The 25,449-nt window shown below is 39.6% G+C and overlaps 1 protein-coding gene across 1 annotated transcript in view; it reads right to left on the bottom strand.

Moving 5' to 3' along the window:
• Positions 1-6,920: 6,920 nt before the first annotated feature.
• PHEX (phosphate regulating endopeptidase X-linked) overlaps positions 6,921-25,449 on the bottom strand; it is a 198,819-nt gene continuing 180,290 nt past the window's right edge. The window contains exons 17-22 of the mRNA XM_004283074.4: positions 24,981-25,048; positions 22,676-22,806; positions 15,558-15,623; positions 14,409-14,513; positions 10,281-10,357; positions 6,921-7,270 (exon numbers count right to left, since the gene is read on the bottom strand). Coding sequence (XP_004283122.1) covers positions 7,168-7,270; positions 10,281-10,357; positions 14,409-14,513; positions 15,558-15,623; positions 22,676-22,806; positions 24,981-25,048 — 550 coding nt within the window. The 3' untranslated portion in view covers positions 6,921-7,167. The remainder of the gene's footprint in view (positions 7,271-10,280; positions 10,358-14,408; positions 14,514-15,557; positions 15,624-22,675; positions 22,807-24,980; positions 25,049-25,449) is intronic.

The following is a 25,449-nucleotide window of genomic DNA, read 5'->3' as shown; positions in this document are numbered from 1 at the left end:
AAATCTAGGACTTGGGGTCCCCACAGCTATATGTTTGCCTAAGGGAGCGCATGGATAAAAATGGATTCAAATCTGGCCCTGTTGCTTGCTAGCTGAATAATCATGGGCAAGTTGTTCATCTCTCCAAGCCTTTGTTCCCTTACCTATAAGTGGGATAACTATAGGTGTCTGAATTATCCTAATGACTAAATTAGATAATATACATAAAACATCTAGTGGATGTCCGGCAGATGGTTCATGCTCACTAAATGGTAGCCAGCATTATCAGTGAAGAGCAGCTTCTGGAGAGCTTTCTGAAGGACTCAAGATGGAACTATCATCAGGTACAAACACCTGTAAACTGACTCCTTCACTTCTTTTCTAACAGATGACTACAGAACACAGCCTGAAATCTTCAATAATTCACAGGTCAAAAGCAGGTTTGGAACGTTGGTCCAACTGCCCAGTAGAGCATTAGAGAATGGGCTTTGAAATCAGACAAAAATGACTTTATTCCTGGCTCCTCCAATTACAAATGTGGTCTTGGCGAGTCACACAAGTATTCCACAGCTGTGAAGTGGAAACAGTAACAAGTATCTGCAAGGTTGTTGTGAGGACTGGCTACAAGGCATGCAAGACCCTAGTGGAGTGCCTACGACATGGTAGGTGTCAAGAAATGTTTGCTGTTTTCATCGTGATCATTTTTTAGGCAAAAAAACAATCATTTATAAATGCCTGGACAATCTTGGAATAAATTTTCTCTGGGTTAACCTTTTCTTCATTCATCAAATGTCACTGGGGTTGGAGAGTCATGTGACCATTACCAGTATACAGATTCCACTGACTTCTATTCTAACTCAGTTTGGAAATAGATAGAGTTCAGTTCTAAATGGTAAACTGTACTGCTCTTTTCGCTTAGGACATATGCAGACATTTCAGCCTAACTGGCAGCATAAGTGATACCTAATATTTTAGGTAGCTTTTACATTGGGGATTTTAACTTAATCACTTAGTGCTTCTTCCTCTGTAAAGTGGCATCTCAAGCCAGCATTAATTCTAACAGTACTTTTGTGGCTTGTACATGGACACTCATCTTTGTTTCTTGGACTCTGAGCCTCGATTTTTCTTTTAAGTGGAGAAAGCATAAAACATGAATATAAAGAATAGCATTTCTCATCTCTAATCAATGGAGAAGTAAAAATAATTTTCTTTTTTTTTTTAAAGGTCTTTTTTTTTTCTTTTGGCTGCCCCACATGGCTTGTGGGACGGACTTTAGTTCCCCGACCAGGGATTGAAACCAGGCCCTCAGCAGTGAGAGCGCAGAGTCCTAACCACTGGACTGCCAGGGAATTCCCATAATTTTCATATAAATCCTCTAAAAATCCTAGAAGACATAGCACATGTTATTTCATAAAAAATATTTTATTGGGCTTCCCTGGTGGTGCAGTCGTTGAGAGTCCGCCTACCAATGCAGGGGACGCGGGTTCGTGCCCCGGTCCGGGAAGATCCCACATGCCGCAGAGTGGCTGGGCCCGTGAGCCATGGCCACTGAGGCTGCGTGTCCAGAGCCTGTGCTCCACAATGGGAGAGGCCACAACAGTGAGGGGCCCGCGTACCGCAAAAGAAAAAAAAAATTATTTCCCCTCTCAATGGGATATATTTTAAAAGCTTAGAACGTATTGTAAATCCATGGCATAGCCACATAATCTTATATTCAGTTACCTTCCTAATTGAGACAAGCAACAAAACAAAATATACATTCAAATGAAACATGCAGCTAAACCATTTATAAATAATTAAAGTTATAGATCAGGTTTTCTTTCACTGATCACAAATTATGGTAATGCTTTTGTGGTGCTCATTTCCGGGCTCACTTTGGTGTGTTTATTAAAGCACAGTATTGTTAGATCACAGGGAATATCTCATTTTCATTTTCATATTTCCAATTCTAAAGGGGATTAAATTATCCAATTAAACTGTTAATTAAAAAGACTCCTACAGAATAAACTCCAGGCTACCAGTGGCATTTAAAATTTTCATTGTGCTGTGCTCAAAAGCAATTTCCTAAATTCAGAAGAGCTCCAAGTTACTGGCCAGTATTTTACTTTAGAAGGTGTGGCTGGTATCGCTAGGTAATAGCCAAACCCATTTCCTCTTCTTTCTGGGCACACAGCTAGACTATATATCCCAGCCTCCTCTGCAGTTAGGTTTGGCCATATGACTGAGCTCTAGCCAATGGAATATGAGCAGAAGTGACGTAGATAACTCCTTGGAGTAGATCAAACCTTCCACTCAATATCTTCCATAACCTCTTCCCCTCCACCAGCTTCTTGTAGGTAAGCATGTATTCAATAGCATTGAAAATGGCAGAATCACAATATGGAAGGAACCTTGGTCCCTAAATCACCAACTGTAGGAGAGAAGCTCACTGATCATTAATACCCATTTTGTATGTAATGAAAACAATAAATTAACTTAAATTAGGTTAAACCATTGAGATGATCTGTTTCAACATCTAGTGCGATCTTAATTAACAAAGAAAGCAACTGAACTTGAGGGACATGCAAAAACCTTAAACCTAATTGGAAACATCAGACTCCTTCAAATATTGATCAGGTCCACTAAGATATATATCTAAAAACTGAGGCACACTGAATACCTCATAAAGTCTATCAAACAGACCATAGCAAGAGAGGTTCTAGACTTCTTGCCTCCATTACCCCAAAGCCTCTCCTTCCTGTCCATGCCTCAGAGATCACTCATAAACTCTGTCATTTCTATACATCCTTCCTTCTGCCACTACCCTACAGACAAAAATTCTTATTTCAAGGATCAGCTCAGAAACTGGAGTAGACTCTCTAAGAGGGGCACTAACAGGCCATACTCAAACACTTACTACTACCAGCTCCACAGTCTGTCTGATGTCTATCACCTGTACATGGACACCATGGCACACCTGCTACAAACGAGTACTTTTCCACATCTCAGAACATATCAGTGTCAGAAAGATGTTTAAAATAATCAACAGGCGACTCTACTTGCACTGCCAAACTAATCCCAAAATGCCCCCCAGAGAACTTAGTATGAATTCTATGATATGCCTCTGGATTTGTCTAGACCCAGGCAAAGCAGTCAGGCTTTCACTGTCCTGCACCACTCACTCGTTGTCCAAAGGTGGCCAGGAAATATAAACTCCAGGCACTTCCAGTTCTCTGGAAGTACATGGGGCACAGAGGCTCCAGTAGTATGAGGGCAGCCATCCTAGAGATCTACAGCCAATGAGGAAGAAAAGCACACAGAAGGTGAGGTTAGGTGCCTGGTAAAAGGGCTGGGATCTGGGCAGAGAGAACTCCGACAGCATCCACCGGAGGAGAATTGAATAATTCCTTCTCTGTGCACCAAACCACAACCTGATGTCCTTGCATTTCATCACACTTGTCATGAAATAGGGTGACTGTAGCAGTTTACGTATCTGTTTCCCATGTTAGACCAGACTGCATATGGTCTGCCTAAATACAGCTAGTTCAGTGATTTAAATATAATGGTGCTCAGTTACTGTGTACTGAATAAGTGACCATAAATCGACTTGATTGTTAAAGAAAGGTGATAGCACATAGAGATTCTTTGGTTCGACAGTAACTGTAATGTTCATTGTTACTTTTGCAAGACCAGCCGTACCATGGTTGATAATTTCCTCAGAAACCTCTCTTTTCCTCAATAGGAATATTATTGCACAAGCAATAAACCACATCTCTTATATTCTGGAAGAAAATACAATGACCACCTCGCAAATCTCTCACTGTCTACAGAGAAAGTTACTGCATTCAAATCCCACTTTCCTAAACCAAGAAACCTAACCCTCTACAGTGCTTTGTGTACTTCTTAGGCAAATATTGTCTAAAACAGAACTGAGTATGTTAATCAATGTAACAGGTTTCAATATTATTTTTAAAAAGAGAGGAAACAATATCTTCAACTTTTTATTGTCCTTAAAATGATTGCTCACATTGTTTCACAAGTAGGGGAAGAAAATACAATGACCATTTAGATAAGAAATGCATAATCCAAGAACACCTTTCTTCAAACCAGTGGGGCACTGCCACTGGCAATGAGAATGTTGTTGCTTGAAATAATCATATATTCTTCCATAATTTAATATGCAACTGAGACATTATGTTAAAAATATCAAGGAAGAAGCCTATCAAATGCTAAGTGATTACAGAAATACTGATGGAATAAATGTATTCAGAAATAGGGTAATCTATGGGATGAAGGTTAACGCAAAGGTCAGCAGCCCAAAGAACAAAGGCTCTGCCTTTCCTGACTCTGGGATACTTGAGAAGCAATTTCAAACCTCTCCACTGCTCTGGCACAAGCACAACCTGTGTGGCAAGCCATAGTTCCTAGTTGCTTCTTACTGATGCTCCAAGGCTAAATGAGATAAAATTTATGTGCTGTGCTTTAAGCTCCACTGAGGAAAGGCACTGAATAAACTTAAGGATAATTTACGAATCCTGAGCTTGCAGTAATCACTTCCAAGTCCATCTCATAAAAGGAAAAAAAAAATGGAAATAGGAGGCCAATGCTATGTGGTTGGTAAAAAGCTCAGGAAACTTTGCGCAATGATGATAAGCCCAAACAAGATCATTTTATATACATAAGACCCTTGACTAATCCAGGAGACTTTCCCAAAAAAACCTAATTCCTTCCATTGCCCAGACAATAGTTCACTGGCAGAGCATCTGGTATATGAATCAGAGAAGTTTGGTCTGGCAGTCCTAGTCTGAGATCCAATATCTAATTTCCTTTTAATTTAGCATAATTATTTTTGTAAAACTTTATGGCCCTACTCCAGTGGATGTGCTTGGCAAGGACTGCCAAAATCCTGTGTTCTCTTCAGAGTCACATTCTTAGGCCAGCTTCTCCCTACTTTTTCTCTCTCCCTTCCAGTTGCATTTACCTTCCTCCCTCTACCACTTAATCAGTGTCTGATTCTTTTATGCTAATCTGTATTGAAGAGAAGGGACAATAAGAATGTACTCTGAAAATTTAAACATGAGCATGTATTTGGAAATTCAATCTACTAGAATATTGTTCCAGTTAGTAGTGATGATTTGGGCTTCTGTGAGTTTGTTGTAATAACAGCCATCCTATCTACAGCTTTCAGTATAGTTGAGTTACATCAGGTAAAGTTAGTCAGGACAAAGTAGCCACATCATTCAGAAACTGTGAGGGCCCCAACTGTTCACCAACCAGTTTTCCTAAACCATTAAGTGACTGAACGAGTCCCATTTCCAAACTCATAATTCTATGCTTTTATCAAACACTTTCTCTGACCTGCAGGAATGTGTTTATTTGGAATTTAAAAAGAGAAATCTAGAAGGAAAATGCTATTCATATAAGCCTTAAAAATCTCAGCTGATTTTAAATGTCCAGATACAGGAAAAAAACAAGGAGAATCTTCTAAGTCTAAACCAAATCAGAATGATTCCTCTGGAGAAAAGACACAGTAACTGCTTGTTTTCAAAATACAAAGTAAGGTCACATTAAGCCATGGTTAAGGAGGAAAAGGTAGCTGCTCTTCAGGAGTCTGTCTATTCAGAGAACGGGAAGTCAAGGGGAAAATCACTCTCCTCTGACTAACGCAGTGGAATTGTTTTCCTCATGATGGTGCCCCTGCATTTTTCTCCCTTCTTAAGTTCCCATGGTTACAAAAGGACATGGCACACACTTTTATATATATATATATATTTTTTTAAATGACAAATCCCAGGGGTGTAAAATGGCTTCCTCTGGTTAGCCTGAATTTGTCATTTTGCTTCCGAGATTTTCCTATTGGCCTACTTAACCTAGAACCACATGTACAAGGAATAATGTGAAGGGGGGATGGCTATTTTAAGAAACCGAAAATGCCAGGTAACCACTTTAAGGCCATTACAATTTTATCCTACACACACGCTGAACACACACTTGAAAAGTGTGAGAGCTTGAAAAGACAGAGCTCTGAGGATCAAAAACGTAATACTGCTCTTTCTTACAGACTCTTTAGAAGAAGACTTGAAGAGTAAAAATTATGTTTCTTTAGACTATGAAGGGAATTTTCAATTCAATCAACAGATTCTAAAATGTCTTTAATCAAGAAATTTTTCAAAAAGGTTCTTTAAAAGAGAGGTAACTTTAACTGAGCCACTTTGCGCCCTCCTCAGTGTGGGGTTTGTCCCTTTGCACGAAAGGAGAAGGAAAGCCATACATTCCTAAAGGGGAATCAGAAAATCATTTTCTCGATGCCTACTCATTTCAGAAACAGGAGAATGCACATATATGAGGATAACAAGACAATCAGGAACTGGACTGAAGAGAAGTATCCAGCAGATGACATAATCTCCAAGGTTTGGGCAGACTAGATCAAATTTTGGAGATGTCATTTCTTAGTGTCCCCACTGTTGCGTGACTAGGTGTTTTGGCTTCTTCTGGGACTTACAGATACAACCTTGTCTTTCTATTTGACGAACTCAAACCTTTACCAAGCAGCCTTTCTGCCAGCTTTGCTCATGCTGACTTGAACAGGGCAATAAGCTACACCAGATACAAGCTGTGAGGCACGTTTTCATGCCAACAGACTCCAAAGCTGAAGGCAAGAACTTCATCAAATATTGTAAAATGAGAATTCAACATATTTCTAATCTAACTACCTTAGAGTTAATCAACGCTATGTAATGACGATGTGTGAAATCTCACAGTGCGCTCCACAGTGCAGAAAGACCTCCCAGGTATCCTCGCACATGTCCACATCACTGAGGGTTGCAAGTGTAATAGGCTGAATTTTCTTCTGGATACGTTCTACTTAGGGCCCCTGCAAAGCTGTAGATTAAAATGATATGGACCACTTAGCTGTGGCTTACACACTAAAATGGACAACAGCAACAATTCAGCAGACAGCATTTTAACAAAAGCAGCCTAGGGACTTATTTTTGTTGGTTTGGTTTTCTATAGAAACATACTTGATTCGATTTTTTGCATTCCATTTTTTTAAGCCTTACAACTCTGAATAGATACTGTTTAGATCTAAGCAATACCCAAGTAATGAAGATGCATCAAAAATAAACAACCTCAGGGGAACACAGGCCTAAAGCAGTAGGTGATGAGCACTGCACAACTCTCTCAGGATGGCATAAACCAACAGTCCAGCTACCAGAGTCGGCAGGAGTCCGTGCCTCTGTTCATCGTGGAATTGGATGGACAGTTAAAAGCCTTCTGGAATTCTTCAAAGTTGCTAACTGCACCATTGACCCTGAAAAAGATATGTCAAAGTCCATGTCATTTAATTCTTACAAATCAACAGGTTCTGGATAAAACTGTATCATTATATTGCTTGATATGATGTTGCATTCATTTAATCTGTTTACAGGGAGATAACTGAAGCCCAAAATGGTTAAGTAAATTTCCAAAGAAATTAACAGAGCCGAGACTAGAACCAGACAAATGCTATTAATCTTCCAAATATCTTCAAATTTCTATAAACTGTAGGATCTACAATTCCTATAAATTGTATATAGGGTCGTACATTCCTATAAATTCACAAATTCCTACAAACTAGAAGATTTACCAATACTTAGCTTTTCTAACTATTTTTTAATTTAGCTTTTTAAGGAAGATATAACTGATAGAGAGTATACGCATTTAAAATGTAAAGCTCATTTAGTTCACATGAATACACCCATGTTACTACCACCCAGATCAAGACATGGGATATTTCCAGCACCTAGAAGGCTCCCTTGTGTGCCCTAACAGTAGCACCTCCAAGCATAACTACTAGTCTGACCATAGATTAGTTCTGCCTGTTTTTTAACTTCACATGAGTGGACCACATAGTATGCACTCTTTTGCCTCTGACTTCTTTCATTCAGTATTATGTCTGTCAAGATTCATCCATGTTGTTGTTATCTTTAAATTACCTTTTTTTAAAAAAACATTTTATTTATTTGGCTGCTCAGGGTCTTAGTTACAGCACACGGGATCTTCACTGTTGCGTGCAGGATCTTTAGTTGTGGCATGCGGGATCTTTAGTTGTCGCACGCGAACTCTTAGCTGCAGCATGTGGGATCTAGTTCCCTGACCAGGGATCAAAGCCGGGCCCCCTGCATTGGGAGCACAGAGTCTTAGCCACTGGACCACCAGGGAAGTCCCTAAATTATCTTTAAAGAACTCTTTCAATCTACAAAAACACTTTTTATAAACTCCTATTATGTTTGAAGGCTCATATTTACCTAGAATTTGGTTTATGCAACCGTAAACTAATGAACGGTGTCTAGCTGTTATTGATGAGTAATGCTTTACTGGAGTTAGCTCCAAAATCTGGTGTTCTTCCAAGTTCCCTGACTGCAGTAAAGACTGCGGATTCCTACTCAGCACTTTGATTCTAACTGCCTTTTGGAAGTGGTATTTCCATTGTGTGATTTCTGCTGCACTCAAAATCTACAGTTACCGCAGAGATCACTAACAAGCCAGGAAAAAACCTCCCCCCTCATCTATTTCTTACTCGACTGCATGTTCAAAAGGCTGACTAGAGACAGCATTCTCGGCCACTGACCGTTTCTTCCCTAATGACTTTGTTCCCTATGGGCATTTGAATGAATATAATGGCCTGTATCCCCGAATCCCCATAACCTCTTGTGTTTTAGCTGGGATGTATGGGGAGGGATGCAGGTTTCATAGTATGATTCACCCTGGGAAAGTGTTAAGGATAGAATTTAGCTGACAGTCAGTAAGTATACTCTGCAAATTATCAGCTAAAATCCAACATTACAGGCAACTAGTTAGTAAAAGGAAATTAGTTTTTAAAAACTTATCTGTTGAGTAATTAATCCACTGTGTGGTTTCATCTGCACCATTTGTCAGTGGAATAAAATTTTAGTCCATTAGAGACTGTCAGCATTCTTGACAGTTTAGCCCAGTGGGGGAGAATTTCTAACACAATGATTAGATTTTTATGCTATTGGGTAATTTATAGTCAATTTCTGAAGCATTTCTAAGGCAAGGCTTTGGGAATAAGACTTTAAAACAGGAGAAATTTTAGATGACTTTCCTGCAATATGCTAATGGATTCGTTTAAACATTAAATATAAAGATATCCAGATGTAATATGTTCTAAGTAAAGAACAAATAAATACAAATTATTACGGTTTCTTGCATTTACTATTATAACTCTGTCCCCTACTATAGAAAATTTCCCTCAAACTATGCTAGAAACCTAGCATGGGTTAAGTAATATTAATCTTAATTTAATTTTTACTTAATATTTTATACATTCTGACAATTAAATAAGATTGTAATTCATAATTCTTTTCCCTTCATATATAAGCAATTGTTTCAAAATATGACTCAAACTAAAAGCCAAAATATAGAGCTTTTGCCTCCAGATATGAATTACAATAGCTAAATATCACTATATATCCTCCTTGGTGTTCAGAGCTATTCAGAAAGTGGGCACTTATTCATGTCTGTTGGTTGGCTGTATGAAAGAACAAGAGGCATTAAATAGGATATTCTACAACACAAATTAAACCAGAGCTCTAGGTGTTTTAAGCCACAGTGCATAAGATCTCATCCTTATCTAAGAAAAGAGACTTTTGGCCCATGTTTCTAAAAAGTAGGCAGTTGGATACATCAAACATGCCAGTTTACCGAGCACCTGTGGTGTGCTCAGGGCACCCATGGATTGCTGCCTTTCAAAAATTGGAAGATAATAAATGGGAATTAATACTAAAGCTATGATTTGGATTCTAAATTACCTTTGGAGTCTTGTACAATCTCATAGATCTCTTGATACTAGAGGTGTGTACAAAAGCCTACTACTGAAATTTAGGTGAGAGAATGCTAACTAAACCAGCTTCCTACTAATTAAAGAAAGGATGCTTAGTTTCTGTTTGGCCAGATTTTTTTGGGGGGGCCGGGAAATGGAGCTATCACTGTTCACAATGCAGGCTTTGGTCAGATCACCTATTTTAGACCCCTGGGATGGCTGGGTAGGGGAGGAGATGGAGATGCGCAGTTAAAACCTAGTGTCACAAGGGCTTCCCTGGTGGTGCAGTGGTTGAGAGTCCGCCTGCCGATGCAGGGGACACGGGTTCGTGCCCCGGTCCGGGAAGATCCCACATGCCGCGGAGTGGCTGGGCCTGTGAGCCAAGGCCACTGAGCCTGTGCATCCAGAGCCTGTGCTCCGCAACGGGAGAGGCCACAACAATGAGAGGCCCGCGTACCGCAAAAAAAAAAAAACTAGTGTCACCCATGTGCCTATTTACCTAAACTGAGGGGGGCTGTGAGCACCAACTTGGATTTGTTCTCGGGCAGCTTCTGGTCTGTAGGAATTGCACCTCACCTAGAAGAGAAAACATCCCGATAATTATGTTTCAATTACACATTTTCTACTGCCTTAACTGCTCCAAATTATACTGAAGAGTAATTTTAGACTCAACGGATGACAAGCAGTTTTAGTAGATCAGATAACACCTTCATCAGTAGTAACATCTATTATTCCAATTCCCAGAGGAGAAAGTTTTATCATTGTGAATACTTCCAGAATTTGAGTAAATTAAGAGAGGTTTCCAAACAATTGCTTTAAATCAAGAGAACAGCATATGTGTCCAGGAATCAACCAATGTGTTCATTCAGCTAACATGCTTGGAATAGCCCTTATCAAATTTAACCACATTCGTTTGAATCAATAAAGTGAATCAATCATCCATTATGGAATATGGTCATGAGAAGTAGGTATTTTGCACCCTGGGTGCTTTGTTTGCTTCATCCTAGTTCAGGCCTTGGATAGAAGGACACTGCTCCATCTCCTTTGAAGTTAGGCATGGCTATATGACTTGCTCTGACCAATGAAATGTGAGCAGAAGTGATATATGTCACTTCCTGGCAGAAGCTTTAAAAATCTGGCAGAAGTTTTAAGAGTATTAAGAACAATTTAAGATGCTACAATTAAGGGCCAGTGCACATTTCCTCGTATTTCTTCCCTACTCCTATGGTGACCACGGAAGCACGTGGAGATAAAGACTCCAAAACCCAGGTCCTTGAGTAGTAACTACGAGCAGAGCCCCAGTGCTGACCCATGCTGGACATGGAACATGGACAAGAAAAAAACCTTTCCTTGCACTGTCTGTTCATGTACCCTCACCTACTTAATCCTGATTTGAACTGTGTCTTGAAATATGATATAGCTTGACGTATGAATAGGACTAGGAAACATGAATATGATGGGGGGAATTCCAGGTGGAGGAGAAAATGGAAACAAAGACATATCTGAGAGAAGAAAAAGCAAGACAGTCAGCTTGGCTGGACTGTGTGGTGCATAGTGGGCAGCAATGGGAGACCAGGGGAGGGTGAGGATAGGGCCAGATTTCTGAAGTCCTGAGCAAGAGGCTACAGTGTTTAGACTATATTTAAACATTGGTTTTGAGCACAAAGGTGATAAAAAATATATATTTTTAAAAGATTTATCTGGCAGGGGTATTTTAAAAGATTTATCTGGCAGTAGTTTGAAGATTATTTATGGGCCCCAGGAAGGTTCCCAATGAATGTCTACTAAATAAGTAGCAATGAGAAGAGAGAGAAGAAGGATAAGAAGAATATCTGAGGAAAAACTGACGGGTCACAGAAACTACAGGGATACAGGAAGCAGCAAAGGTGATACAATGCTATTGCTTTATTGCTTTTGATGAAGATAAACCAACCGTCACTGTGGTTCTGAATTTGACTTTGAGATGTTTTTGTAATGGGAGTACTTAACTTCCTCAGAAGCTAGCTAAGGTGAAGTTGTTTCTCACAATTTTACCTCACTTTTTCGTATGTTATTTCCTCTTACATTCTTACATTATTATGTAGTATTGTCTTTGCTTCATATATCATTTATGAGATTTCTAAAAACACATTTTTGTTCTTACTGTTTTCCTAGTATCTTCCCAGGAGAGAAAATAATTTTACTCCTTATAAGCAGACTTATTTCAATGTATAGAAGGTTGAAAATCTCCTCAATCCGCTAGTAGGAAAAGCTCCAAGATAAATTTCTCATTAGTAATATAAAATATCTTGTCATTTTTTTCTTAATCTCTTTAAAGTAAGTCATATATAGTTTGAAATTTTATTTGGAGACATTTCAAAACTATGACTGTAACGTTGATATCAGTTAATTTACTTCATCTACTAAGATGGACCTTAAGTTAGAAAGTAAGAACCTAAATAAGAACTGACAGACCTTGTACTTTGTCCTCTAGAGTAGAGGAGAGCAAACATTTTCTGTAAAGGACAGATAATAAATATTTTAGGCTTTGCAGATCGTAAGTCTCTGTTTTAACTACTCAACTCTGCCACTGTAGCACAAAAACAGCCATAGACAATGTGTAAAGTATAGAGCATGGCTGTTTTCCAATAAAACATTATTTACAAAAATAGACAGCAGGCAACATATGGCTCACGGGTTCTAGTTTGCGAATCCCTGCTCTAGAAAGTTCTAACTATATCTGTGTTATTTTAGATATCTGGCCCAGTACTGACCCAAAAGAAAGTCTCCTTAATTGAACTGTGTTAATCTCAGTGTTTTCAAGCAATTTAGCTAAAAATGTCAAGTGTCTTCAATATACCCAGCCTCTTTGCTGGATGCTATGGAGATAAATAAGAAGTGTATGAAGATGTACGAGCTATGAAGATAAAAGTAAAAGTCTTTTACATTTTGATAACAATTAAGTATTCAACTGCATGGTAATGAAGATAAAATGCAAAGGAGTTGGAGATTTCTTTTTAACGAGAACTGGAGTCCTTGGGGAAGTTTGTGGAAGATGCGGAGGAGGTGGAACTTGACATGGATCCTGAAGGTAAAGATGGAACTGAATAATCTGAGGGGGAGGAGTACAAAGGGGGTCGTCACTTTGTAGAAGGAAAATCAAAAGCAAAACCACAGACACAATAATGAACAGAACATTGTGCGGTGGAAGTGAGGACACCTGCCGGCTAAGTGTGAGTCTGGTGGAGCTATGGGAATTTAGAGTTGGTTGGGTAGAGTTGGATAAGACTGAGGAGAACTTTGAAAGGTGTTCGGTCTCAATGTGGTGGGCACTTGGGAGCCACTGCAGTTCTTTCGGCAGGTCAGTAATGAAATAAAATGCTATTTCAGTGGCATGTAAGACAGACAGTGGTAGAAAGACGCCGAGGTCAGGAAAACATGCCATAAGGCTGTTGGGATAATCCAGAGTAGACGAGATCGAGGCTGACAGTCTATAGATGACGAAATAGGGTAATGGGGAGAAAGGGAGGCTGAATCTGAAGAGCAGTTAAAAGGATGAAACATCAGTTTTTGGGACACATGTCATAAAAATGAGGACAGGTAAATCAAATAAGACCTAAGAATCCAGGTTTCTTAACCAGGAAGACCCAAAGACTGAGGGTGAGGGTGTGTTGATAGAAGTGAGAAAACTAAAAAGGAAAGTCACTTTGTTGTTGACTCCACTTTTGCTGATGTCAGGTTGATAAATGATCATTTATTTAGTGTTGTCATGTCAGCTTTAAGAAATAAAGACCCCAGACAGATGAGAATTCTTTAGCCAGAGTCAACCGAAGAAGACGTGGAAATGAATGAGCTTACTGAGGAGTGAACGAAAAGAGGAACAGAAAGCTGTACTGATGAAAACTTTTGCCCAGTTTTGAGCATACAGATACAGATTTGCCCACTGTGAGGCCATGCATCAGAACCGTCATCAACCCACCCCAGACTTGTTTGAAAATGAGGCTACATATTGTGACATAAACCAGTGCAATAACCGAATAACAAAGAACAACTGGCACTTGGCTCACTGGCCAGATACTCGAACTCAGAATTGTACCTTATTTAGGGCACATCTTTCAATTTCTGCTCAGAGAGCCCATTAAACTCACAAAAGGGTGACATGACTCTCCTTGCCTTTGTTGTTGTTGTTTTCAGCTCTAGTTGTCTTCACATGTTCATTTGGCAGTTGGGAACATAGCCTTGAGGGTCCCCCACAGGTTGAGAGTGGTGGGGTATAGTCAGCAAATGAGGTGAAGGAGGAGAAATGCAGGAAACCACAGGGCCAAGAAAGCCAAAGAACAAGTCACTAGAAATGGTTACAAATAGTATCAAATACATTAAGAAGTCAGGATATACTAAAAATCAAGTGAGTTACCACAAGGCTGGTAACCCACTTGATAAAAAATACCAATAAACCTTGATTCAGTCAGTTAATTAATTATGTCCCATAGAACATAAAGGTGATATTTGTCCAGAAGATAAGCAGCAAGATAAGACTGCAGCTGAAATCAAAGTTATGCCATTAAACTTTGGTGCCAAACCTTTGATCTAGGGAGCAAACCAAAGCCCCTCATCTCATCTTTGATGCCCCTTCCTTGGTCTTACTCACTTGAGCATAACTCAGGAAGAAAAGCTGGCTGTTGGTGAATTCAATGCCGGGTAGGAGAGGCTCCTCAACCCCCTGCCTCTTGTCATTTATCCATTTCCTGTAAGCCTGGGGAGAGAAGTAGAAGAGATGATCTGCTGCAATAATGGCTTTTCTCTTTTCTCAGCCAGTGCAGAGATATTAAATATATCCTCCACCATGTGCAAAATGTAGCCTATCAAGTTTTCCTTTAAGAAAACAAACACCTGGAAATGCAAGTCAACGTTGTATTGCTTAACAGTGAAGCAGGTTCACCTGCAAAAAGACCTTTCACTCAATAGATACCAAAGCAGCTGGGCCAAAGTGGGCACATGTTAAATAATGCCCCCTTCCCCCAAAAAGCTTTTCTTTGTATTCCTACCAGGGAACAAACAAATCTAACACAATGGCAAGCCATATGGAAATAAATTTGGGGGCCAATCTATGGGCAATTTTTTTAAATTTTGCCAGGTAAGAGGGAAAACTATAATCTTCAATCATCATCATTTTATAAAATAAAGTATATTTTAACTAGAATAGAGGAAAGATATAACCTCAGAATAACAGCTTGGTCTTTACACTGAATGCATTTAGCTTTATGAATGTCTTTCTACATCATCCTCTTATCTTGCTGCTTATGTGTCTTGTTTAACCATGGACCAGTGGATGATGAAAACATTATTATGGACTCTTACCTGGCCCACTATATGAGAACCCCTAGCCTCTGACCATAATTTAGAAGTTTGGTATTTTAAGAGAAAATTATAAGGAGGGCTACAGAGACTGTACTCAAGAAAACGCCTATGAACCTAGCCCTGAGATTTCTGTAGCATGTTTTAATATTACACTGAATGTACCTTCTGAAAACTATCCTTTAAATACATGATTCTTAATAACAAATATTACTTTTAGGGTGACTTTACTCCCCAAAAAGGAAAAAGAAAGAAATGCAGCCCTATTCATATAATAGAATGTAATAGAGTCAATGGGGAAATATAATTCAATTTACAGAAATTCACAGAATTTACAGAACTCTAACTCCTCAAGAAAATGTCTGTGGTGTAAATTGAGGTGCACCCGTATGGTATTTTATAGTTTAATTTTTAAAATCACAGCAAATGTTGCAGTGCGTACCCTAAAAGCTTGTCGCAGACCTCCATTATCGGCAATATTTTCTCCCAGGGTCCTCTTCCCCTTTACCTAACAAAAAGAAAAAAAGAGTGTTTGACAGCCAACTGTCATTCAGCAAGAGGCATAAATATGATAGCAAGAGAAAGTGCCATATTTTAAAGAGAAAATTGCATTCAATAAATCAGAGGTAGTCACAACATATTGTGAGATGGCAAACTGACCCCAGCAAGGCGCTCCTGAACATAACTTCTGTTTTATCATGCTACACATTTCTTTCTCACCCACCTCTCTATTCTCACCAATTTAGCCAGCTCCAATAAAATGTTAACATATTCTGAGTGACTCTGGTTAAGTGGGGAAAAAATATCAACATACAGATTACTTTCTCTGATTAACTCACCTAATTTGAGTATTCTTTTCAGTGTGCTTTATGTTTCCAAATATCTACCATCCACACAGGAGCAAGGCTTTAAGACCAACCATTACCATTTTACCTTCAGCAAATTCCATGAAAAATTAAAAAGAGGATAGTTCTCATGGGGAACAAAAATCCAATAGAAGTAGTGCAGACCACAAGGTCAAGGTTTGCAATATGTATGACAACCGGCCAAGCACAGTGAAGAAATTCTACCAAACATTTGAAGATTGTTTCTAAAACCCTTAAATAGGCTAGGACAAAAAAATATTCTAAACCAAGATGGCCCACAAGCCAAAATCCAACCTCCTGCGTGTTTTTCTACAGGCTGCAAGGTGAGCCTGGATTTAACATTTTTCAACAATTGGGGAGCAAATAGAAAGAAGGATAATATCTTGTTGCATGTGAAAATTATACAAAGTTCAAATTTCAGTGTCCATAATTCAAGTTTTATTGGAACACAGGCACATTCATTCAAATACGTATTGTCTGTGGCTGTTTCCTTCCTACAGTGGCAGAGTTGAGTAGGTGCAACAGAGACCTTACAACTCACAAAGCCTAAATTATTTACTACCTGGCCCTTTACAGAAAAAGTTTGCCAATCCCTGCATCAGAGACAAAATAATGCCCTATAATAATAAAGATGTCTATGTCATAAAAAAATTACTGTGAAAATATTACTTTATGTGGCAAAAGTGACATTTAAAATATGATTAAGGATCCTGAGCTGGAGACATTAGCCTACATTATCCAGTTGAGTTCAATGTAATTACAAGGGTCTGTACAAATAGAGGAAAAGGAAGTTAGGAGAGTGAGTGTGTCCGAGGGATGCAACGTGAGGAGACTTGACCAGTCACTGCTGGCCTTGAAGAAGAAAGGGGCCAGGAGTCAAAGAATGTGGGCAGCCTCTAAAAGCTAGAAAAGGCAAGGAAAGAGATTCTCTCCTACAGCAGCTAGAAAGGAAAGCAGCCCTGGTGACACCTTGACGTTAGCTCACTGAGACCTCAGTCAGAAATACAGAACTGTAAAATAATAAATTTGTGTTGTTTCAAGTCACTAAGTTTGTGGTGATTTGTTATAGCAGCAACAGGAAACTAATACACATTGTTCTAAACTTTCAAGCCACAGATGCTACCAACTCTTTATTAAGCTAGCCCAATCCCCCAGGTATCAAACAATACCAATGAATAAAAACTAATCTTCAGAAAACATTAATCTCTGTAATCACCCAGGATCCTCCTAGCTTCAGTCCCCAAAAGTTAACACTCCTGCTTTACATACCTTCTTTCTTTTATTACACTCCTACGAGGTAAGTGCTATTATCACCATCCTTGCTTAACAAATGAGGAATCTAAAGCTGAGAGTGTGTCGCAGATGTCATTGGTGCTACACCAAATCCCCTTTTCTACCAGGACTGTGAACCCAGTCCTGTAACTGCTAGTGGCTCAGGAAGATTAAGCTTAGCTTAGGGGAATCCCCTCACCTTGAGCTTGCTGGGAGGTGATATCCCCACCTCTCAGTAACTGACTGATGTACAGTTAGAATAGCCCAGCCCCTTATCCTAGGCTGAACAATTCCTGTGATGCAATTCATGCTCCAGAATCCTCTATGGGATCAAACTGAGGCTAAACTTCTGAAACCAACAGGTCTTCCTTGCCACCTTACAGGTTTCTCCTGAAACTACTTCTGCAACGAAACTTTTTATCTAAGAAACCCCTATCTTGGGCTCTGCTTCTAATGGACCTGACCTAAGAGTGATTAACTGAACTGCCCATATTTCACAAGGATTCGAACCCAAGCAGTCTCTGTCCAGAGCCTTTGCTCCATAATGTTACCTTCTCAAGTCTTAACTCCTCTTGACTCTAGTGCTTCTGTTTATAAACACTCATGCTCAAATTCAATCTCCTTCCTTGTTCCCCTAAGCTTTTCTTTTAGAGGTTTGAGGACTAGCTTCACCCCTCAGGCCGCTCCCACTCTGGACCGCCTCAGTACACCATATGGCCCTAGATTTTTTTTTCAGTATTTTTTCTTTTTCATCATTTTTTTTTTTTTTTCGGTACACAGGCCTCTCACTGCCGTGGCCTCTCCCACCACGGAGCACAGGCTCCGGACGCGCAGGCCCAGCAGCCATGGCCCACGGGCCCAGCCGCTCCGCAGCACGCGGGATCCCCCCAGACCGGGGCACAAACCCGTGCCCCCTGCATCGGCAGGCGGACCCCCAACCACTGCGCCACCAGGGAAGCCCTCATCAGTATTTTTTTTAAAGTTGAGAATTATGTTTTTGTTTTTTTAATTTATTTTATCTTTGGCTGCATTGGGTCTTTGTAGCTGCATGCAGGCTTTTCTCTGGTTGCAGCGAGCGGGGGCTACTCTTCGTTGTGGTGCACGGGCTTCTCATTGTGGTGGCTTCTCTTGTTGCAGAGCACGGGCTCTAGGCGCGTGGGCTTCAGTAGTTGTGGCACACAGGCTCAGTAGTTGTGGCTCGTGGGCTCTAGAGCGCAGGCTCGGTAGTTGTGGCACACGGGCTTAGTTGCTCCGCGGCATGTGGGATCTTCCTGGACCAGGGCTGGAATCCGTGTCCCCTGCATTGGCAGGCAGATTCTTAACCACTGTGCCACCAGGGAAGCCCCATGGCCCTAGGTTTGCCTCTCAGGACTCAACAGCTGCTAACAGCCCGTTTCTCTGATGCTCCATTGGAGCTCCCCCCAGTCCAACGCAAATAATGGTTCAGGTACAGAGGATTGGCCTCCACAGATGGAGCCAGAAAAATAAAGCATGGCCCTTTATATCCACAAAGGAAGCCACCCCCTCTCCTTGGGGAATGAGACTGAAGCTGTTTTCTGACGGTTGAATGGATTTATGCTGAGACAGGCATGCCCTTTCTATCGTCCTTGTTGCAAAGGTACACATTTGTCAGAATTCAGTTTCAGTATCTGACACTTTGGCCAAAATGGATGTTGTAGAATAGTCTCCGCCCAATACATCACCCAGGTTTAAAATGAACTTCAAATAAGAGAACACGAGCATGATATGGGGGGAGCAGTAGTGATGCTGGAGTCATACCAATCTAAGCTCTAATGTAGATTCTACCATGGGTTTTAATCACTCTGAGCCTCAGTTTCCTCATATGTAAAACAGGCTAGTAATATGCACACCTCTCAGAACCAGTATGAGGATTAAATATGTTTCAATTAAGTGTAAAGTCTAACTCCCATGCCTGCATATAATAATCACCAGGAAATATGCATTCCCCTTCCTCCAAGAAAACTGCTCTTCTATTGTTTTTTGGTTTTTTAGCCCCTATTGTATTGTTCTCTCCTGGGATGGCATACCTATGAGTATGTCACAAAGTATTAGGAATATTAACTACAATTTATTGAGCACTTATTGCATAGCAGGCATCATGCCGGTGCTTTACATTATCTCAGTCATTTAATTCTTAAGACAAACTAACGAGTTCAAAAATAGCTGCCCATTTCACAGATGAAGACTCTGAGACACAGGAATGTTAAATAACTCGCCCAAGTTCAAAAAAACTTACAACGTGCAACTGGTTGAACCAAAATTTGGAGCTGTGTCTGACTCTAGAATCCCTCCCCTATGCTTTTTTTTTTTTTAGAGGTACTTTGCTAGTTTCTGTAATCAAACCCATGCAGATAAGACCTTACAAACTTAATACAGTGTGTTACCCCTGTCCAAATGGAAAAATTATGTTTAATGTTTCTAGACCAATATGGCTGTTAATTTCTATACAATGCCAACCCAACACGGTACAACTGGGATACTTTCTCCAAAGTTGACAGCACAGATAAAGTTTCCAAATATTCAAATTATATATATGTGTGTATATACAGAGAGAGGTATAGATAGATAGATAGATTTAGATAAAAGACCAATAGTAGTATATTATGCATCAGTAGCAGCAACAGCTTATCCAGGTTCTACGGTCATCTGAACAAAATTATAGAGACATCTAGCACATGCTATTAAAAACAAAAAGGCAAAAAACAAACCCCCAGAAAACAGCAATGTTCTGTTACTGTTGTGGTACCTGGCACCATTTTTTTTATTAGCTTCTCAATCATCATCTGGGAAGAACCCTATGCTTTTCTTGAAGCAACATATATTCTAGATGGATTTTCACAATGTGATAACCCCTGAATTGAAAACAGATACACAGAAGCGCCCCTTTTAGGTCTTCCCATGACACAGTTGTAGATATTTTTAAAATATATGGGCAGAGAAATGGCTTTCCAGGACACTGATAAAGGAGCTAGAGATACTATTCAAGGATACAGAGTCTGGTTTCTCTTCCTGGATAAGGGATGGTCTCCCTGGTGCTGTATACGCTTTCAGAACCAGGAGAACCGGCTCAGTGTTCATAAACGTTCCCTTTAAAAGTGCACAGACTGTTATCTAAATTCTTCTGGAATGGTGAAATAAACCCCAGTATAATAGACTTGAGGCATAGTGAGGTTTCAGGTGCTTTCCCAGCCCAAGTTGTCAGGATGGAGCACGTGCCTGACTAACAGACCAAGAGACTCTGGGGAAACTACGTGTAAATACACTGACCTACTCCAGTTCTGTGTGGTCCCCTGCTTCTCTTAGGTGTTGTGCCCTTGACTAGATGAATTAGGAGGACACAGTTTGCATGTGCGTTTTAGAGGAAGATCTTCATGCAGATCCATACCTATCAACAATTCTTCATTATTGGTCGCACTGTCAAACACAGTGAGAGAAATCTGTGTCTTGTAACTATGAAAGCAGGGACAGAAAATACAATGGAAAACTACAAGAAAAAACGAATAGTGGGGGAAGGGAATGAAAGATAACCTGATCAAACCAGCAAAATAAGAAAAGAAAAAAGAAGTAAAAACAATGTACAGGAGATAAACTATAAAATCGTATTTCAAAACCGAAAACAAATACCAAACAGATGGGAAGGCATACCACGTTCTTGAACAAGAAGACTATGACAAAAATGTCATTCCATACATTTAATGCGATTTAACTTAGAATCTCAATGGGATTCTCTTGGGGAGTGGGTGGAGAATGGGCAAAATGATCTTGGAGTGTATACAGAAGTATATTTGCCTGAGAATGGCCAAGTATATAAAAGAAGAACAGTGAGGCAGCGCTTGCATTGGCAGATACCAGAAAAATCCATAGAGCCATAGTAATAACACATTGGTATAGAAATCAACAAATAGATCAGTGGAATAGAATATAGAATCCAGAAATTTATCTCAGTATATATGAGATTCTAATATTTGACAAACATTCAATTAAGAAAAAAACGTCTTTTAGTCACTGATGCTGGATCAATTGACTATCCTCTTGGAAGAAGATAAAAGTGAACTCTCGTATTGAACTCCACAGCGAAATAAGTTTCACACGCTTCAATATTTAAATGTAAAATAACAAAACAGTAAAAACCTTCCCAGAAAAGCTAGGAGACTACACATATGATATAGAATGGAAATGCAGAAACAATTTTTTAAGAGAGATAGGTATCTTTGACTATATGGAAATATTTAAATTTCGTTTGTCAAAAGATACCATATACAAAGTACAATGGATGAGAAATATATTGAGGAGAAAATAGTATAATATGAATGACAAATAAAAATTTTAACATCTATAATATTTTGTAAGGTCTCATAAACTGACAAGTAAATAACTCAATACATAAATGCTCCTCCATCCATCACTGGTGGGAATATGAAATATTATAACTTCTTAATAACATTAGGAATCTATCCTCTACAGAAAAAAAGAATATATACCTAATAAGAGTATTTAGTGCAGCAGCATTTATTGTGGAGAAATAACTGGAGACACAGTGTAACCCTCAACAAGACATTAGTCATCTGTGTTAGAGTACATTCACACCGTGGACTTTCAGGCAGCCACTGAAAACAGTGAAGTAAAAGCACGTGTGTGCACACACACGTGCGTGTGTAGGTATGTGTGTAACTCTACATGAGCATGGGAAAAAGTATATCAGGGTTATTGAGATGGATTACAGGTGGAGAAGATAAAAGTGATGAGAGGGAAAGGGGAAGGAGGTAGAGGTGAAGACAAAAAAGGAAAGGAACAACATTCCATACAGAAAAGCATGTATAAAATTACATTCGTGCCTTTATAGGAATGTATATATATATAATAGAAAATCAGCATTTTAAAAGTCATTTCTTTTGTTCAAAATTCTTTATCTAAGAACTCTTAACCAATTCAGAGTCATTAATTCAAATGAGTGACGTTTTATCTCAGTGAATTAAACCTAAGCAGTAGTTTGGGAGGAAATCTTTTTAATGGTATACAGTGTAGATTTGTGAGAATTTTATTGTTTATCTTTGCTACAGCGTTTTCTGCACTAATCTGAATCTAGGAGAACAGACTAATGTTTAGGCCTGTGATTTTGAAACTTTAGCTTATATCAGAATCACCTGAGGGCTTATGAAAAGACAGACTGCCAGACCCCACGCTCCCACCCACCCCCCGCTCCCCACTCCCCACCCCCGAGATTCTCAGTCAGTAGGTCTGGATTAAGACTAAAGAATTTACATCCCTGACAAGTTCCCCAGGGAGGCTGATGCTGTTGGCCTGGGAACCGCACTTTGAGAACCGATGGTCTAAAGCAAGCTAGTGTCTTCGTGAGGAAGAAGGACTCACAAGATGCCCCCTTCGCCACAGCTGTACTCACGTGTAAGCCAGCTTTCTTCCAATAATAGTTGCTATACTGGCTAATCATGCACTTTGTTTTTTCCTTAAACTTTTCTTCTGAGTCAACAGACCACCAAGGGTCCAGGTTTCCATTTTTATCATATTTTCTACCTGGCAAAAAGCAAAGTTAAAAGATACTCGTATTATTTATGGAAACAAATTCATTTCTTCATCTTCCCTTTCCCTCACTTCAACAAGCCTTGAAAAGACAGTTCCAGCAGCAGGGAGCACTCCTGGAAGCAGTTCCTGCCTTCTCTCCAGTGTCACAGGTTAATTGTAAAAAGCAAGGAAAGGAGAAAGAGGTCTGAGGAAGTTCTTTCCTTCTAAGCAACAAAGAACACTTTAAGATTTATCAACTTATGGCATGTACCATTCTTGACCAATCTTAGATTCTTTGTTTTCACCTGCTCTGACCCAAAATATTCTCTAAATTATGAAATGAAATGGCTTTCAGAAAGCCCATGGAAGGAGTCAAAGCGCCACTACCAGTGAAATTCCAAACAAACAATCCATAGGAACAGCCTCGGTGAGTCACTCACACCCTGCGACCACAGCCCCTGACTCAGCTCTAAAGGATCGTGTTTCCTCCAAGTTGCCAGGAGCCAAGAGACACATAAAACCTCTGTTATGAATCATTCCACAGCCATCAGTGTAGATGGAAGGCCCATCTGTCCTGCTTTGACAAGGAAGGTTGCTGTAAAGAGAGAACTTGGAACAAGAATGGAAATCTCCAAAACATAACAGAAAAAAAGATTAGTTATACATGCTTTTTTGCTACAGGCTCACTCTTCATTTTCTCTACATCCCTCAAAAAAAAGTCTGGGTGTATCTGGACTATCTTCTACACTCAAGGTTACTATTGGTTTAAATTTAATTATGCAGAGAACTCTTCACTGGGCTTACAAGAAAGTCCCCTAAGCAAAGGTGTTAACTGAAACAATCCAAAGCTCTTCAGCAAGGCTGGATGCCACTACCACCAACCCCTGGTACAGCACAGTGTCACTGTCCCCTACCCACTAACCAAGCGATCATTAAATAGTTACTGTGCAATGCACTGTTCTAAGTATTGGTTACAGAGTGAAATGCCATCTTTAGATTCCGTCCTTTGAGAGAGAATCCAAAAGGCTTCCAGAAGATTCTGAGGGAGAACTATACTTAAGTTTCCCAGGAAGAAAGGCCCAGAACCAAGAGACCACTACTGTCTTTTGTTTCTTAGCTAAGACTCTCCTCTCAGATAACCCAAACATGCAATTCAGAAAGTGTAGCTCTGGGGATTCAGATGACTACAAGGCAGCTACGTTTTAACAGGGAGGGGAGGCCAGGGGGCAAAAAACTTAGGTGATTAAGGAAAGGCTGGTGGGAGTACAAGAAGAATTATCCAGAAGCAGAGGAACCAAAAGGGTCTCTGGCCCTGGGGTAGGCATCCAGGAAAGGATGTTAGAGACATCACAGACATGGAAGAAAGAGGTCCCTCTATACAGTGTTGCCTTGGGCCAGGCAGTTCTTGAGTCTGCCCTGTAAACTGTGTGGATGTGGATGTGATCGCAATTTGCTGCTAATTCCTAAGTTTCGGAGATTTCATGTGGCTTTCCAATAAAACTCCAAAGTTAAAGGAGAAAGGAGTTCTGATTAAAAATGATGACTCCCAAAGGGCAATCATTTCTTTAGTTTATGCCATATTCTGCTCTTTCCTTTTGCTTAAATATCATCAGGATACATAGCATACTCTATATTATTCATTATTAGGAAAGCATAGCCTTTCTAAAAAAATTCTGAATATATGACAGCATAGAGAAAAACAGAGATTAAGCATTGCATAATCCTTGAAATAGTATAAAGGAACTAGTCAGCCAAGCTCCAGAGTCCTAACTCGCTGAGGCCTAACTTGGCAGCACGTATAATCATCTTCAGAGCAGAGCTCACACCACCAGGGAGAGCATCTCAAAATGGTGAATAAAGAAATAAAAGGAAGAGAAGCTACAAAATAATTCCTGTAACTACTGTGGCAGCTACAGCAACCCAGATCTAGATGCAAAGCTAATTTCCTTGAAATTACAAGGTCTTTTTTTTTTTCATTCTACCCCATCTCCAATGGGAACAATTATTTTTTTATTGCAAGCTATCACAGCAAGACATGGGGGAAAGTTTTGAATCAGCAATCATACTGCTTTGGATAATCTTCAATCTATGATGATACCACTATGCAAAGATAATAGCAACAATTAACATCCATATGGTCAACATGACCATAAAAGCATCAGCTTATACACTGAACCAGTACTTACCATTATTATCAAATCCATGTGTAAATTCATGTCCAACAATTACTCCTATAGCGCCATAACTCAGAGATCTACAGCATAAATGTATAATTGGGAGAAAATTATAAGCATGAACGTCAGAGCATAATCCTTCAATATTTTCTCAACAAAAAGCCAAGATAATCTGTTTACTAACCACACTCACAAAATTGTAAAAAAAAAAAAAAGTAAACACATCCTTCTCATTGAAATAGACAAAGAAAATATAATTTCTAACATTGTCATTATGAACATTTATGGGCCTTAGTTCCTACCCTGTGAAATTAGGGATGTGAAAGAGATGTTTTTTAAAGTCCCTTCCAGCCCTAAGGCTTCTATGGTTCTATATCTGCTCTAGCTGTAGTTTATATGTATAAACACCCAAAGCAGCAGCAGGGTTTGAAAAGATCCTGTCAGTAAACATACCGCTTATTTTTTATCTGAGAACCTGTTG

The sequence above is a fragment of the Orcinus orca genome, chromosome X (assembly GCF_937001465.1).
Source record: "Orcinus orca chromosome X, mOrcOrc1.1, whole genome shotgun sequence".
In the NCBI taxonomy this organism is placed as follows: Eukaryota; Metazoa; Chordata; class Mammalia; order Artiodactyla; family Delphinidae; genus Orcinus; species Orcinus orca.
This window is presented reverse-complemented; position numbering and strand designations above follow the sequence as displayed.